The following is a 15187-nucleotide window of genomic DNA, read 5'->3' as shown; positions in this document are numbered from 1 at the left end:
AGCTATGGCAATCTGAGAAGAAAAAGAAATAAAAGGAATACAAATTGGAAAGAAGAAGTAAAACTGTCACTGTTTGCAGGTGACATGTTACTATACATAGAGAATCCGAAAGATGCCACCAGAAAACTACTAGAGCTAATCAATGAATTTGGTAAAGTTGCAAGATACAAAATTAATGCACAGAAAACTCTTGCATTCCTATACACTAATGATGAAAATTCTGAAAGAGAAATTAAGGAAACACTTCCATGTACCGTTGCAACAAAAAATATAAAATACCTAGGAATACACCTACCTAGGAAGACAAAAGACCTGTATGCAGAGAACTATAAGACAGTGATGAAAGAAATTAAAGAGGAGACCAACAGATGGAGAGATATACCATGTTCTTGGATTGAAAGAATCAATATTGTGAAAATGACTATACTACCCAAAGCAATCTACAGATTCAATGCAATTCCTATCAAATTACCAATGGTATTTTTTACAGAACTAGAACAAAGAATCTTAAAATTTGTATGGAGACACAAAAGACCCCGAATAGCCAAAGCAGTCTTGAGGGAAAAAAGCAGAGCTGGAGGAATCAGACTCCCTGACTTCAGACTATACTACAAAGCTACAGTCATCAAGACAATATGGTACTGGCACAAAAACAGAAATATAGATCAATGGAACAAGATAGAAAGCCCAGAGATAAACCCACACACATATGGTCAACTAGTCTATGACAAAGGAGGCAAAGATGCACAATGGAGAAAAGACAGTCTCTTCAATAAGTGGTGCTGGGAAAAGTGGACAGCTACATGTAAAAGAATGAAATTAGAGCACTCCCTAACCTCATACACAAAACGAAACTCAAAATGGATTAGAGACCTTAATGTAAGACTGGACACTATAAAACTCTTAGAGGAAAACATAGGAAGAACACTCTTTGACATAAATCACAGTAAGATCTTTTTTGATCCACCTCCTAGAGTAATGGAAATAAAAACGAAAATAAACATATGGGACTTAATGAAACTTAAAAGCTTTTGCACAGCAAAGGAAACCATAAATAAGACAAAAAGACAACCCTCAGAATGGGAGAACATATTTGTAAACAAATCAACGGACAAAGGATTAATCTCTAAAATATATAAATAGCTCATGCAGCTCAATATTAAAGAAACAAACAACCCAATCCAAAAATGGGCACAAGACCTAAGTAGACATTTCTCCAAAGAAGACATACAGATGGCCAAGAAGCACATGAATATCTGCTCAACATCACTAATTATTAGAGAAATGCAAATCAAAACTACAATGAGTTATCACCTCACACCAGTTAGAATGGGCATCATCAGAAAATCTACAAACAAGAAATGCTGGAGAGGGTGTGGAGAAAAGGGAACCCTCTTGCACTGTTGGTGGGAATGTAAATTGATACAGCCACTATGGAGAACAATATGGAGGTTCCTTAAAAATCTAAAAATGGAACTACCACACGACTCAGCTATCCCACTACTGGGTATATATCCAGAGAAAACCATAATTCAAAAAGACACATGCACCCCGATGTTCATTTCAGCACTATTTACAATAGCCAGGTCATGGAAGCAACCTAAATGCCCATCGACAGACAACTGGATAAAGAAGATGTGGTACATGTATACAATGGAATATTACTCAGCCATAAAAAGGAACGAAATTGGGTAATTTGTAGAGACATGGATGGATCTAGAGACTGTCATACAGAGTGAAGTAAGTCAGAAAGAGAAAAATGAATATCGCATATTAACGCATATATGTGGAACCTAGAAAAATAGTACAGATGAACTGGTTTGCAGGGCAGAAGTTGAGACACAGATGTAGAGAACAGATGTATGGACACCAAGGGGGGAAAGTGGCATGTGGGTGGGGGTGGGGGTGGGGGTGTGATGAATTGGGAGATTGGGATTGACATGTAAACACTGATGTGTATAAAATAGATGACTAATAAGAACCTGCTGTATATAAAAAAAATAAAATTCAAAAATTCCCAAAATAAATAAATAGAGACTTTAAAAAACCAAGTAGGACTTGCACTTGTTTAAGAAACCTATATTTGTAAGGGAAATCTCCGTTTGTAAGGGCGTCTCCCTCTCTGACTCTGGAATAGGTGGATGACCAAATCTCTAGAAAATTATCATTAGAATAGGCAAAGACTTAAATCTGTAACAAAATCATCCTTGTTTATTATGCTTTTCCTGCAACCTCTCAAACCGACTCTCCTCATGCTTGACTTCCTTTTACCTTTAGCTGAGGATGGCATTTAAGGTAAGGGCTTGAGCCATTTTGACAGGTTACTCAGTTTTCCTAGGTCTCTCCCTTGTATGTGTACATGTTATTAAATTTTGATCTTCCCCTGTTTAAAAAAAAAAAAAAAGCATCAGAAACAAGGCAGAGACTCCAAGAATGTCTTCATTGCATATTGTTGCATAGAGGCAAAGAATGTTGCATATTCATGTCCCTGTGCCCAAGGAGGGACATCCCTGGTCACCTAGGCTTGCTTCTCTGTTAGCTGTTGTGGGTAAGGTTTTTGGCAAAGGCAGTCCTTCTCACTAATTATTTAAAATGTTATGAGCCCAGAGCAAGAAAGATTTTGTCACCTCCAAGTAGAAGAAGAGATATTATATAATCTTAGAAATTTGATTTCAAGGCATCTCAGAGTTGCTCTGATAAAACTTCCCACACAGTACAGACATTCTTTCCAGAGCTAGTCTTCCACACCCTACTTGAATTCCTCAAGTGTTAGGAAAGTCACAATTTCCTGAGACAGCCCATTCTATTTTAAGCACCTATTAAGACAAAGTTCTTTCTCATAATAAGCTGAAATCTATCTCCCACCCACTGAGCCAGATTTTCCCTCTAGAACCACACCACTCACATGTTTTCTCCTTCCTCTACTGTTGGGTGCTGTGTTTGTTTACAAGGCCAGGCTTTAGAATCAGCTGGACTTGAGTTCAACTATCAGCTGTTTCCCTTGCCAGCTGCGTAAACTTAGGCAAGCCTAACTCTCGAAGAAACAAAATTTTCAACGTCATCGTACCTGCCTTATAGGGTTGTGAAAATCAGAGAAGGTAATATACATAAAGTGCTTGACACAGCCTCTGACACATAGTATGTTACCAATAAATGGGATCTGGCTTTATTATTTTGCTTGACAGCCTTTCAGACATTTGCAAGCATCTTATTTTTCCATATAGTCTTCTCCAAGCCGAGCATCTCCTTCAACTGTACTTCAGAATATGGAAAAAAATTATTCTTTCCCAGATCTGGATACTACACTGGTTTACAGCTTAAGTTTGCATTTAGGGGCTAATTTAAATTATACCTGGCTAACACTTCCTGATACAACTGGCAGTTTACCTATTCACAGAAACTGCGAGGCATTTCCTCTAATAAATAAAACTGGATAGAAAAGCAGCTCATCTGAGCAACTCTCCTGGAAGCCTGCCTGTTCCTCCTGACTGCACCCTGGTTCAATATCACAGGTCTACACTTTTAGAGGAGAATGCCTTTTTCTCATTCGTCTGGTCTCCAGAGAAGTCACTTTTGCTAGTATTGCCCCATCTTTTAGTCTACCTCTTGGAGGTGAAGTGAGTTACCTAGTGGATAGGCAACATCCACTAGCCAAGTTTCTCATCAGAGTGGAACTAATCTAGCGAGGTCTTGAGCCCAAGAGATGTGGTATCTTTCTCCTTCCTCTCCACTTGGACTAGTGAGAGCCAGTTGACCTGTTTATTCCAAGGACTAGACTGGTAAGGAGGGCATTAGTAAGTCCATCTCGGCCCTCACATTAAGTTACATCCTCTAACTTAGCCTTTATCAATATAGAAGTGATATTGTGGTTCACCATTTGCACACTTTATGTTCTTATGTATCACATTGTCCAAAACTCAGTGAGTGAAGAGGGGCGCTATTTCCTGGCCACCTCTAGACCTCAGTATGTTCTGACCATAATCTGGAAATAGTCCTACCACATGAGTGCTGATGTTCAAGGAAGACTGAGGACTGCTCTCACCTCTGCCTGCTCCACCCCCAGCAGGAGTTCTCTTTCCACAACCAGCCAGAGAGCAACTGTGAGAGGGACAGAAACAGAAGGAGACCTGGTAGGTTGTAGATTTTTACATGCTCCATCTCTTCACTGTCAAGAAGCTAAGTAATAGGGGTCAGAGAAGATCCTATTTCAGTGCAACAGACTTAACAATAAATGACTTCTAGACACTAGAAATTGCACAAGGACCTACTCATTTTAACCTGCAGTCCATCTGTAAGTTCTGAAAAAGAGATAAAATCCACCGAGTAAGTAGAGAGCAGCACAAATGGTGAACAATGAATCCTGTACATTGACAAGCACTGGATAGATTTCTCATGATAATATTTTTTTAATGCCAGATGTTCACAGCTCAGCTTCCTTTAGGGGTAGCTATGTGACCTACTTCTGACCTATGAGATGGGAGACATCTTTAGGGAGTTCTTAGACTTTCCTCTCTCATGAAAAAGAGAGGCAAGCAAGCAGAAGCTTTTTCCCTCTCTTCTGCTATGGGTGCTGTTGTGTGATTATAGCAGCCATCTTGGAACCATAACCCAACAACACTGAGATTGATGAAGCAAAAGGATGCAAAGAACCTGGGCACTTGGTGACATCAAGATGCTACGGAACAAATTCTGGAAACTACCTACAGACTTCTCAATTGTGTGGTGACAAAACGTCATCATTGTTTCAGCATTTTTAGTTAAGTAGTCTATTACTTGTAGTTGAACATATCCTAATTGTTACAAGGCCTAGGCCCCACTTTATAACATCTTTCTTTTGCTTACACTTTTTAAATAGAGGTGAGTGTACTATTTACCATAGCCAGGACATGGAAGCAACCTAAGTGTCCATCAACAGATGAATGGATAAAGAAGATGTGGCACATATATACAATGGAATATTACTCAGCCATAAAAAGAAACAAAATTGAGTTATCTGTAGTGAGGTGGATGGACCTAGAGTCTGTCATACAGAGTGAAGGAAGTCAGAAAGAGAAAAACAAATACCGTATGCTAACACACGTATATGGAATCTAAAAAAAAAAAAAAATGTCTCTGAAGAACCTAGGGGCAGGATAGGAAGAAAGATGCAGATGTAGAAAATGGACTTGAGGACACAGGGCGGGGGAAGGGTAAGCTGGGACTAAGTGAGATAGTGGCGTGGATATATATACACTACCAAACATAAAATAGATAGCTAGTGGGAAGCAGCCGCATAGTACAGGGATATCTGCTCAGTGCTTTGTGACCACCTAGAGGGGTGGGATGGGGGTGTGGGAGGGAGATACAAGAGGGAGGGGATATGAGGATATATGTATACATATAGCTGATTCACTTTGTTATACAAGCAACTAACACAACAATGTAAAGCAATTATACTCCAATAAAGATATTTTTTAAATTTAAAAATAAAAAACATAGGTTATATATAAATACACATACATATAAATGTATGTCAATATATACTTTCTGGCTATAATTATGTGCAATCAAACATACATAGGAAAAGAGATTTTTTTAAAGTAGATGAGTACAGTAAAATGCTAAGAGTGGTAATGAATAATTTCTTCTACGTTTCTATATTTTACAAACTTGCTATGAAAACAGACATTAACCTGCACATAGAAAAACACACTTTATTTTCAAGAAATAAAACTTTCATAGGGGCAGATTTTTTTGTAGTAATATCAGAATTCAACCATGCCAACATTTCATAGAACTTTCATTTGGCTAAAAGCAGAGTATCCACTACAGCATTACTATACAAAGGAGGCTACGCACTTATCTACTACATGAGAATAGAAAAATGGGAAGTGGGCCTAATTTATACCAGGAAAGATTAAAAACTAAAGCACTTTCTGTTGAATAAAAATAGCAGGGGACTGGGCTGGCTAGCTGATCTTCAGGGCTACCATCCAGTGAACTGACACGAAGGAAAGACATTCCCACAGTTGTTCCTCCCAGGATTTTAGCAAAATTGCATGACCATTGATTAGCAATGTTTAAGGCTTTTAGAAATCAAAAACACAAGCTTTACTATGCAAGACCCTGAGCAAAAAAGTCTATGTGTAATTACTGAATATATGTTCAGTAATTTGACCTTGAATTTAAAGTAGTATTTAGGACTGAAACTTATTGTTGCTTTTGTCAGTGTGCACAGAGCTTGGATAACAGGAATATAAATCTCCCCCAAATGACAGCATGTGATTTATACACATGGCTCATAATCCCATACATTATTACTCTGGGATATCCTTTGGCAAGATATGAGTTGGGAGATAGGATTTATTCTCAGTCTGTTTCATTAAGAGGAAAATATATGTGCAAGGAAAGGATCAAATCTTTTTTCTCTCAAAATTACTGTCTTCAACTATAAACATATATTAATTATTTGGTATATTTCAGGTAACTGGTTACTAAAAGATAAAAGGCAGTATTTGCTCTACATAAATAAAGAAATGAAAAATAAACCAAAAAAAATCTTTCCTATCTAGTTTTGAAGATGACACACACAGTAAAACAGAGGGAGTACAAGGAAATATGTGGTACGATCAAAGAGGTGCAGTTCTGTTGGGGCAGAGCTTATGGCTGGGGGAGCTCTGATGAGTGGGGGAGAAACAAAGTGAGCATTCCTGGAAGGAAGGATGAGGGTTGGGTAAGTGATGAGACACAAGGGGACTCCAGGAAGGTCCTTGAATGAACAAGTTACAGACACAGAATATGGGCCATGTTTAGAAGGCAGTGTAGAGACCAACTAGGCTATAGCGAAGGATGCAAGTAGGGGAGAGAGAGATTGGGGAAATTAGAGAACGGTCCCATCATGGAGGGAATTCCACACTTAACTAAAAACTCCGATTTTGTCCTACTGTACAGTAGTTACCATCTCATGCTCTGGAGTCAGACAAAGGTTTTGAATCCCAGCGCCACCATTTAAGTTGCCACATGACCTTAGGCACATTAATTATGTTTTTTCCTTTACTTTTTCTCTTCCTTCTTTCCTTCCTTCCTTCTCTCCTCCCTTCCTTCTTTTTTTTTCAAGTATGACTTCACTTTCTTTAACTTTTCATTATGAAAAATTTCAAAGATATGTACCAGTGAACTGTGCAATACATCCCATGTACCCATTGTTCCCCTTCAATAACCTTTGACATCTGACCTCCCTTCTTTCATCTATACCCTTCCCACTCCCTCCCCACTATCCTCCTTACCTATAGCACTAGGCCTGATGTAATTAAGCATCTGGGAAAACTCTATGTGTGGCGCCTGTTTAAGGGGTCCCTGCAGGTGGGAAGAGTTAGGAAAGGATACCCAAGGAGGACCCATGTGAAAGCAGCATTGCCCTTAGGTTGGAGATACTGGGGTCCCAAGCTGTGTCTCATGCTTCAAAGGGCCTGCTCTCACCTGCCTCTGGCATCTCCCCTTCCCATATGGAAAGGGGTCCCAAGGAAATGTGCAAATCCAAAGCCTGTGCCTCCTTCAACAGGCCTGGTTCCTGGGCCCCCAGAATTCCCTGCCTAAATGGCTTGAGGTCACTACCAGGACATGCACTACCCTGTATGTGCACCACTAGGCGCTGGCAAGGTGGCTGGTTGAGAGGTGGATGTGGGCAGAGCTTGGACCTGTGGGCTGAGTCCACGCACACATGTGGAGGCCCCTGAGCACGCTGACTGCAAGAGGAGAGGCAGAAGGAAAGACCTTGTTTCTGCAGACCAAGAGCTCTCGTCCGGAGATCCATTCTTGCTCCCATGCCCCACAAACAATAAGGGCAGCGCTTTAAAAGTGAGGAACGTCTATAATTTTCCTCAACGTTCTTGAATTTAAATTTATGCTACTGATGCCCTTTGTCAGGTCAGCCCCTAGGACTGCCAAAGACTCAGACGAGCAGTGTCTGAGTACTTGGAAGAATGGAATAAAAGGTCACACGTGAAACCAGGAAGTTGGCCAATACAGTTGTCATCAGAAGAACAGAGTTGCATTAAACCAGGAGGCCAGGGCAGACCAACATTTCCTTGGTAAGCAGATCTTTTCAAGGGCTTTCTCTATTAGAGAGTCAAAACCCTATAGTATTTAAAAAAACAAAACAAAACAAACAAACTTGTGGATGCTTCTGTACCTCTGTACAAAACAGAATTATTGTTTAAGCACATATTTCATTTTGGAAGAAGGAAAGTGCTACAAGTAATACCTATTACATCTTAGAATTTAGCCATTAAAGTACACGGATGGTGCAGAGGGAGAGCGTGCTATATGTCTTAACAGGCATACACCTAAAGAAAAAAAGTAGAAAAGGCAAAGTAGGGCAGCCCAAAACAGCAATTAGGATTTTTCATTCTTGAGTGGGTAATTTGTAGTTTCATTTAAATAGGAATACAATCTTCATTAACTTAATCTGTAAAAGGGGTAACTCCAACTCCCAGCTATTGCCCGAGTAAGGCATTTTTAGAGACATCATTGCTACTTCGAAATTAAAAGTGAATCAGTCCTGTGGAGTTAATTACCAGTAAATACAACCTGAAGTAGGTCTCCCACATGGCACTGAACCAGCATAAGGTGTTCTCAGTGTTAGCAAGAAACACTGCAAGGTATCAGATACTTGAAAAGCTAAGTTTATAGGCTTGGCAACCGCTTATAGGAATAGCCGGAAAAAATCGTTAGTAGCATCCACAGTGAGAAACATGGATAAAGGCCTAATTAAAAGAAGACCTTTTCGATAGAGATTTAGACAAGCGTCCCCCAGCACCCCCCCCAAAAAAAATTCAGCTCTCTGTTGTTGCAGCCTATTCCCCAAATCAGTTACACTTACAAAAAGGAAATTACACCTATTTCTTTTCAATGCTGGCATATGGATCCTATTTAGTTATAAAAGATAGAAATAATTTTTAAAACTAAAAGTAAAATTAAATAAAGCCAGAACAAAGAGATTACTTTCATCACCAGTGCTTCGGGATACAGTGTCATCTGCTTCAGCGTTCTCGAGGAGGTATGCAAGAAGATCAGAGACCGAAGAAAAAAACTCGGAGGAATAGTTGTCTGAACTTTAATTAAATATTTGAATCAAGAAAAATGGGAACAGCTGAAACCTTAGTAAGAGAGAAATGGTGCATGCACAAAGGGGATAGATTAATAAAATGACTGCTGATCTATTATTGGTAATAAACACATTTGCTTTGTTTTGTTTCTCTACAAACATGTCAAGGTTTCCTGCAACTCCCATAATTATTCAAACGCACAGGTGTTCCCACTATCCTGGCTTACAAATGTCCAGGAGGCCAACAAAGCAAGCTGTTTTGGTTCCTGACTTACACAGTTCATTGAGGCTGTTCAGCCCCAGATTTGATGTAGTGAACAGTCAGAACTGCTGATAGCTGAGTATCTTATTACTTTACTCTCATTTTTATTTTCTAAAGTGACTTCACACAATTTTGCATTTCAAATATTTCTAAATAAATTTAGTAAACCAGAGATGAAAATGGCAAGCCTCAAATCATATGTTTTAGAACAGATTCCCATTTGAACTGTTCATTTTATATAACCGAGTTTATTACACCTTCTTTAACAGATATGATATTAATGGTAAGTGTCATGGTAATACATAAAAAACACTGTTACTGTCTAATGTGTGACTTGTCTAAACCCTAAAAAGAGCACAGGTGACTTTGCAGAGCCAAATCATATTATTGTTCCATCTTGACTGTGGTTCATTTGCAAGATAAAGTCCCACCTGGGAGTCTTCTCATAAACTGGGTCAAGACGAGAAGAACTCTAGGTAGCCAGAAGTGTCTCTGTGTCTCTTTTCAAATAATTGATGGCCACTTCTTCTGGTGTGTGGAAGAAGTAAAATGTCCTTGTCAAATGGGTATTGCTTTAGTACCACATGCCCAATAAGTTCTAGCATCTAGGAGAGCATGCAATAGAGGTTAATATTAGCTATGCAGTCATGGTATTATTAGTGTTTAATTATATCATGTGCATTGAGATATTTTAAATGTTAAAGAGAAAACAGAAGGACTTATTCTCCTTAGCAACCATTAGAGTACAGAATGTTCACAGCTGCAATCACACTCATAAGGCAGGTAAACTGATGACAAAATGAGGGTAGCAACTAATGTGCATGCTATAGAAAACCTGAAAGTGGTACCTAAAATAGATAGCCCCCTTATGTTTTCCAAAATTCCATAGCTGCCTCAGACCATCAATCAGCACAATGGAAATCTGTCACTTTAACACAATGCAGATTTTCAGTCTTGGAAGTGCAAAGGGGGGGTGTAAAATAATAAATCTGGGGTTTTTCCCCCTCACTGGCTAAGATGTTATCTCATTCGGGAGTGATTTTACTTTATAAAAGCTCTTTTAAAAATAAAGGGCTTAAGGTCTTAATGGCAACTCATACTGGTGTGCACATCTGTGGCTTCATTCTTCAGGTTAATATACAAAGGCTAAATGATAGCAGAAGCATCATCGAAGGTAGGTTACTTTCTAAAATGCTTCATAAATATTATTTCCTTCAATATTATTTCCTTTGGCTCATGCACACTCAACGCGCTTTATATATATTATAAGATGATGAAGGTGGGAATGGTAATTATGTTATCAAAGCTGTTTTTCCAAAATAGTGTTGAAAGAAATTAACCGGTTCTTTCAAAACGTCAGTGTGCAAGTTCCTGAAGTTTCCCGGTGTTCTGACTTGAGGATTTCTCCAAAACACGCAAACAAAGGGTAAAAATCAGGTGGCCGTCGAAAATGACTTCGCGGACCCCATGTATACGGAAACCTCGGTTCAGGTATCCCACTGGGGTCGAAGGCGAAATCTTCGCACCGATATATTATTGAGCTTCACCCGCAGGAGTCTTCGTTCAGGCAGGGGATGCTTTCCAAGATCGGGAGGCGGTGGTGCCCAAGGGCAATGGAAGCTGGGAATCTCCGCTTCCCGCCCGCCCTGCCCGGGTCACCAGTGCTGGCCTGCGGCGCGAGTGCCCAGCTGCGCCTGGGACACCGCAGGCATAGCCGTGGCGGCGGCGGCAGCGGCCGCCGCGTCGCCGATGCCGGGCAGGACGGAGCGCACGGAGCGGCGGAACTCCTCGTTCCTCCACGTGTAGAGCAGCGGGTTGAGCGCGGACAGAGCGCAGCACAGGAGCCAGCTGGCCGCCTGCACACCCCAGGGCACGGGCAGCGAGAAGCCGCTGGCCAGGCTCACCCACACCAGCGGCTGCGTGGCCAGCAAGAAGACGCAGCAGAGCAGCAGCACCGACAGGCCGCTGAGACGCCGCTGCGCCCGCCGCGGGTGCAGCGCTGGGGGCAGGGGTTGGGCCTGAGCCGGGTGCGCGGCACCACCCGGGCCTGGCGCGTGAGGCGCGCCCGGGAAGGCGGCGGCGGCGGCGCAGCCGGGCAGCTGGTGCAGCAGGTGGAAGTTGAGGACGCTGACCCGCTTGACGCTGACGCGCACGCGGCGCACGATGCCCAGGTAGCAGTGCAGCAGCAGCGCCGTCTGCGCCAGCAGCGCCGCGGCGGCCAGCAGCGCCGGGTAGTGGACGCGCGGGGGCGCGGTGCCGGGACGCGGCGCCCAGGGCGGGAGCAGCAGCACGAGGCCCAGGGCGAGTGCCCAGGACAGCGCCAGCATGCCCGCCGTGTGGCGCCGCTGGTACAGCGCCTGGTAGGTGGCGGGCGCCCGGGTGATGAGCAGGTAGCGGTTCAGGGCCACCAGGCAGTGGGACAAGAGGGACACGGTGAGCCCGAGACCCAGCAGCCCGCCCCGCAGCAGGCGGTAGCTGCCCCCGGCGCCGTCCCAGTCCCCGGGGGGCTCCGCGGAGCCCGCGGGCAGGAGCCCGAGCACCGCCTCCTGCGGCATCCAGAGGGCGCAGACGCTGAGGTCGGCGGCGCAGCCGTTCACGATGAAGGCGTTGCTGGTAGTCTGCAGCTTTCGGAAGGACGACACGAGATAGATGACCATGCCGTTGGCCAGCGTGCCCCCGATGGCCAGGCCTGAGTACAGGAGGGACACGGGGATGCGCCGGCCCGCCCACGACTCCTCTTCCTCGCAGAGCAGCAACAGCGATCCCCCGGTGGCGGAGGAAGTGGATGTGGAAGAGTTGGTCATTCTGTCCAACTCTTCACACCTCTCTGGCTAGCGTTGGCTTCTCGCAGCGCGGCCCATCCTGACACCCGCCTGTAGAGAGGGCAGAGACATCCCTTCAGCCCTCTGCCACCGACACAAAAGGCTGAAGCAGGAGAATGGGCTGGGGGAGGGGGAGAGAGGGAGCTCTAGGAGAACGGGGGTGGCAAACGACAGGTGCCTGCCTGGGCAATGTCTCTAGTGCCAGGCGAAGGGCCTCTTTACATTCAGCAAGCACCAGGGAAGCCCTAGGACAGAGCAATACAGAGAACAGTTTCCTCTTCTCCCCCTAAACACACACATAGACACACACACACACACGGGCATGGCAGGTGGAGCCTCCAGTTTCCAGGAGAAAGCAGAGATATCCCACCTGGGGAAAATACAGGGGAAAGGGGTTGGGGGATATCTTACTTTGGGGCTGGTCCTTAGCTGGCAGTAGCAGGGGGAGGGATGCCAGGAAATACCTCCTCAGCAGCAGCATCTGTGGTCCCGAAATCAATAGGAGAAACTCATCTGGGATCAGTGCCAGGAGCCAAGTGCCTCCTTCTCCAATGCAGCATCCACACACATGGCCCTAGGCAGAAACCAGCAGCTGCAGGGAGACTTCTCAGCTGGCAGCAGGGCTGGAGAAAGTGAAGGGGCAGGCTGCAAGCCCAGGCAGGTGGGCAGGTAGTCAGGCGACAGCGGCAAGGATGCTTGGCTGCAAAAGCAGAAGCTCAGCTCAAGAGGAGAGCAAGCACCCCGTGCTCAGAAGCAAGAGTGGTGGCTGATGAGGGGAACCCACTCGAATCGCTCTCCTGCTCAGTTATACATCACGCAGGGAAAAGGCAGCCTTTCCACACTTGCATGAATTATTCAATAGCTTCTAACTTGTGAAAGGGAAGAAAAATATCTTGCTCAGAAAGTCCTGTCATTAAACAAGTTTCTCTGTTTTTTCTCAGTCTCTCAATCGCCCTATTTTTCACTTTGCTTCATTTTTTTTCTTCTTTTTTTTTCCTTCCATCAATGCTAGAATAAAATGTAATATACCCGCAATGTATTTCATCCCAGTCTGATGCATCCTGGGGGTGAGTTTTTCTGAGAGATAAATATACTCCTAATACCTTCGACTGATCTCTTCCATCCCACATTTTCAGGGAGAACTTATATTCTAATTGAAATTCACTTTTTCTTTGGTAAGGTGGGACAGGGGTCATTATCCACACAAAATCCCCAAGTCTTCATTTCAATCATAATTTCAGTTTTTTTCTCATCACCAAACTCCTTTCTGGAGTGTGGCTTCTGTTTCAGTAATGAAGTAGAGGGTAAAAGTGAAATGGTCAGAAGTTTAAATACAAGTGGGTATCTGGGGGAAAGCAAGGGCCCTGAATGATCCACAGTTTAAGGGGCAAAGTTGTCTCTTTACTGCAGAACTTTTAATCTTGTGGTCTGTCTTAGATAGAGATTTGCAGTCTGATGTTGGACTCTTCCACATGGGAAATTTTTCATAAAAGTCATCACCTCCCACAAATCATTTTTCACCAGGAAAATAATTTATTTGAAAATTTAACTCAATATAGAATATGGTAATATGGCATAATAGAAAAAAATGCTAGGTGGGGTTTCAGGACACCTGGGTTCGAAGCTGGGTGTCCACCAAATAAATGGCCTTGTGATGGATTGTTTTCATTCTTGTCAAATAAGAAGTTTCACTCAGTGACTTCCAAGGCCCTTTCTGTTCGAACTTTCTATGAATCCTCATGCATAAATTTGACATTTCTCCACCCTAGTCTGACACCTGAAATATACCTACCCTGTCTAACATGTAATGTAGTCAGTCTCAGGTCACATGGCAGCAGGTTTTTTCCAGCCTGTCCCTAAGTAAGGGTGCCTATTCAGGATGAAGCACAAAGTGCACCTCCTCTGCTCTCTGCTTCCTTCTCTCTCTTTCAAAAACAGTATTAGTTAATGACAACTCTAAGGAGGTAGGGCTAAGCAGGACTTGATGGATTTGGTCCATTTAAGTGGTATCTAATAGTTGAGTTGGGGGATTTTTTTGCCAGTGTCTTTTATCTGTTGTTATTTGTCTTAAGGCTTTGAGTACATCAAGCACAGCAAGCCTGCAAGAGATCCCTCTAATCATTTATAGTTAAAACTTGTTGAAATTAAAATTTCCTCTCACGTGGTGGGGGAGGATTCAAGTTCCAGGTCCTTGGTCCCAGCTGCTGCCTTACGCGGAATGAGCGAAGCCCCTGCCGGGGGGACTCCGATGCCTTGCAGTCGCACACTTCTACCAAGACCCTCCCTTCTTTAGCCCTGGCCTGGAAAGGGACAAATTTTTGTTTGTTTGGGGGTTTGTTTTTGTTGTAAGCTACTGCATTTACATAATATAGGGTGGGAATTTTTTCTCTTATTCCCAGCATCAAAACAGTACTCAATTATAATTAATATACTTGTTAGCGAATCAACGAATGGATGTGTGTATAAATGGTTTCATTTCTTCCCATGGTGAGACAGTAAATAGTTTTCATTAGCATCTCTTTCCTCCTACCCCCGCAGGAACTTGCTCTGTGAACTATGCCCTCTGATGCTGGTCCAATCTCTCTACTCTCCACTGCTTGCTTTCCATTGGCCTTACAAAAATGCTGATTTCACTGCAATCTGATAAAGTTTCCCTGCACTTCACCTCCTTCTCAAGGTGCCTACACAGCTCACTCCCTTTCCTGGCAAAAGTGCTCGCTTTCTGTTTCTACCTCCTTTGTTCGAATTGAATGCCCACCCCACACTGCTTTTGGCTGTCACCACTGAGACGCTTTCCAACTGACGGAAGGTCTGCCCATTTATAAAACTGCCTACTGGACAAATCCACGTGGCTATTCTATGGGTATCGCAAACCCCAGATGTCCGAAACTGGTCCCTTCCTCTTCTTTCCAAATCAGTTCCTCCTTCTCCTGTGTTCTCAGTGACCAGTATCACAAGTATCCTGGTGCCTAAGTCAGAATCCTAGCTATCACCCTTGATTCCTTATTTTCTCTCTTA

At 43.3% G+C, this 15187-nt stretch overlaps 1 protein-coding gene across 2 annotated transcripts; it reads right to left on the bottom strand.

The window, feature by feature from the left end:
* Positions 1-9078: 9078 nt before the first annotated feature.
* Positions 9079-12974, bottom strand: GPR88 (G protein-coupled receptor 88). 2 transcript variants are annotated; one of them, XM_059077713.2, is made up of 2 exons: positions 12581-12974; positions 9079-12220 (listed from the first exon to the last, which is right to left on the bottom strand). In XM_059077713.2, exon 2 carries the CDS (start codon positions 12149-12151, stop codon positions 11003-11005), a length of 1149 nt encoding a protein of 382 aa, XP_058933696.1. In that variant the 5' UTR covers positions 12152-12220; positions 12581-12974; the 3' UTR covers positions 9079-11002. The 2 variants fall into 2 exon arrangements, with proteins under 2 accessions (XP_058933696.1, XP_066896879.1); XM_067040778.1 differs by having other exon boundaries at positions 9088-12220; positions 12634-12974.
* Positions 12975-15187: the final 2213 nt, after the last annotated feature.

Source organism: Kogia breviceps, chromosome 1, assembly GCF_026419965.1.
Source record: "Kogia breviceps isolate mKogBre1 chromosome 1, mKogBre1 haplotype 1, whole genome shotgun sequence".
NCBI classification, from domain to species: Eukaryota; Metazoa; Chordata; class Mammalia; order Artiodactyla; family Physeteridae; genus Kogia; species Kogia breviceps.
This window is presented reverse-complemented; position numbering and strand designations above follow the sequence as displayed.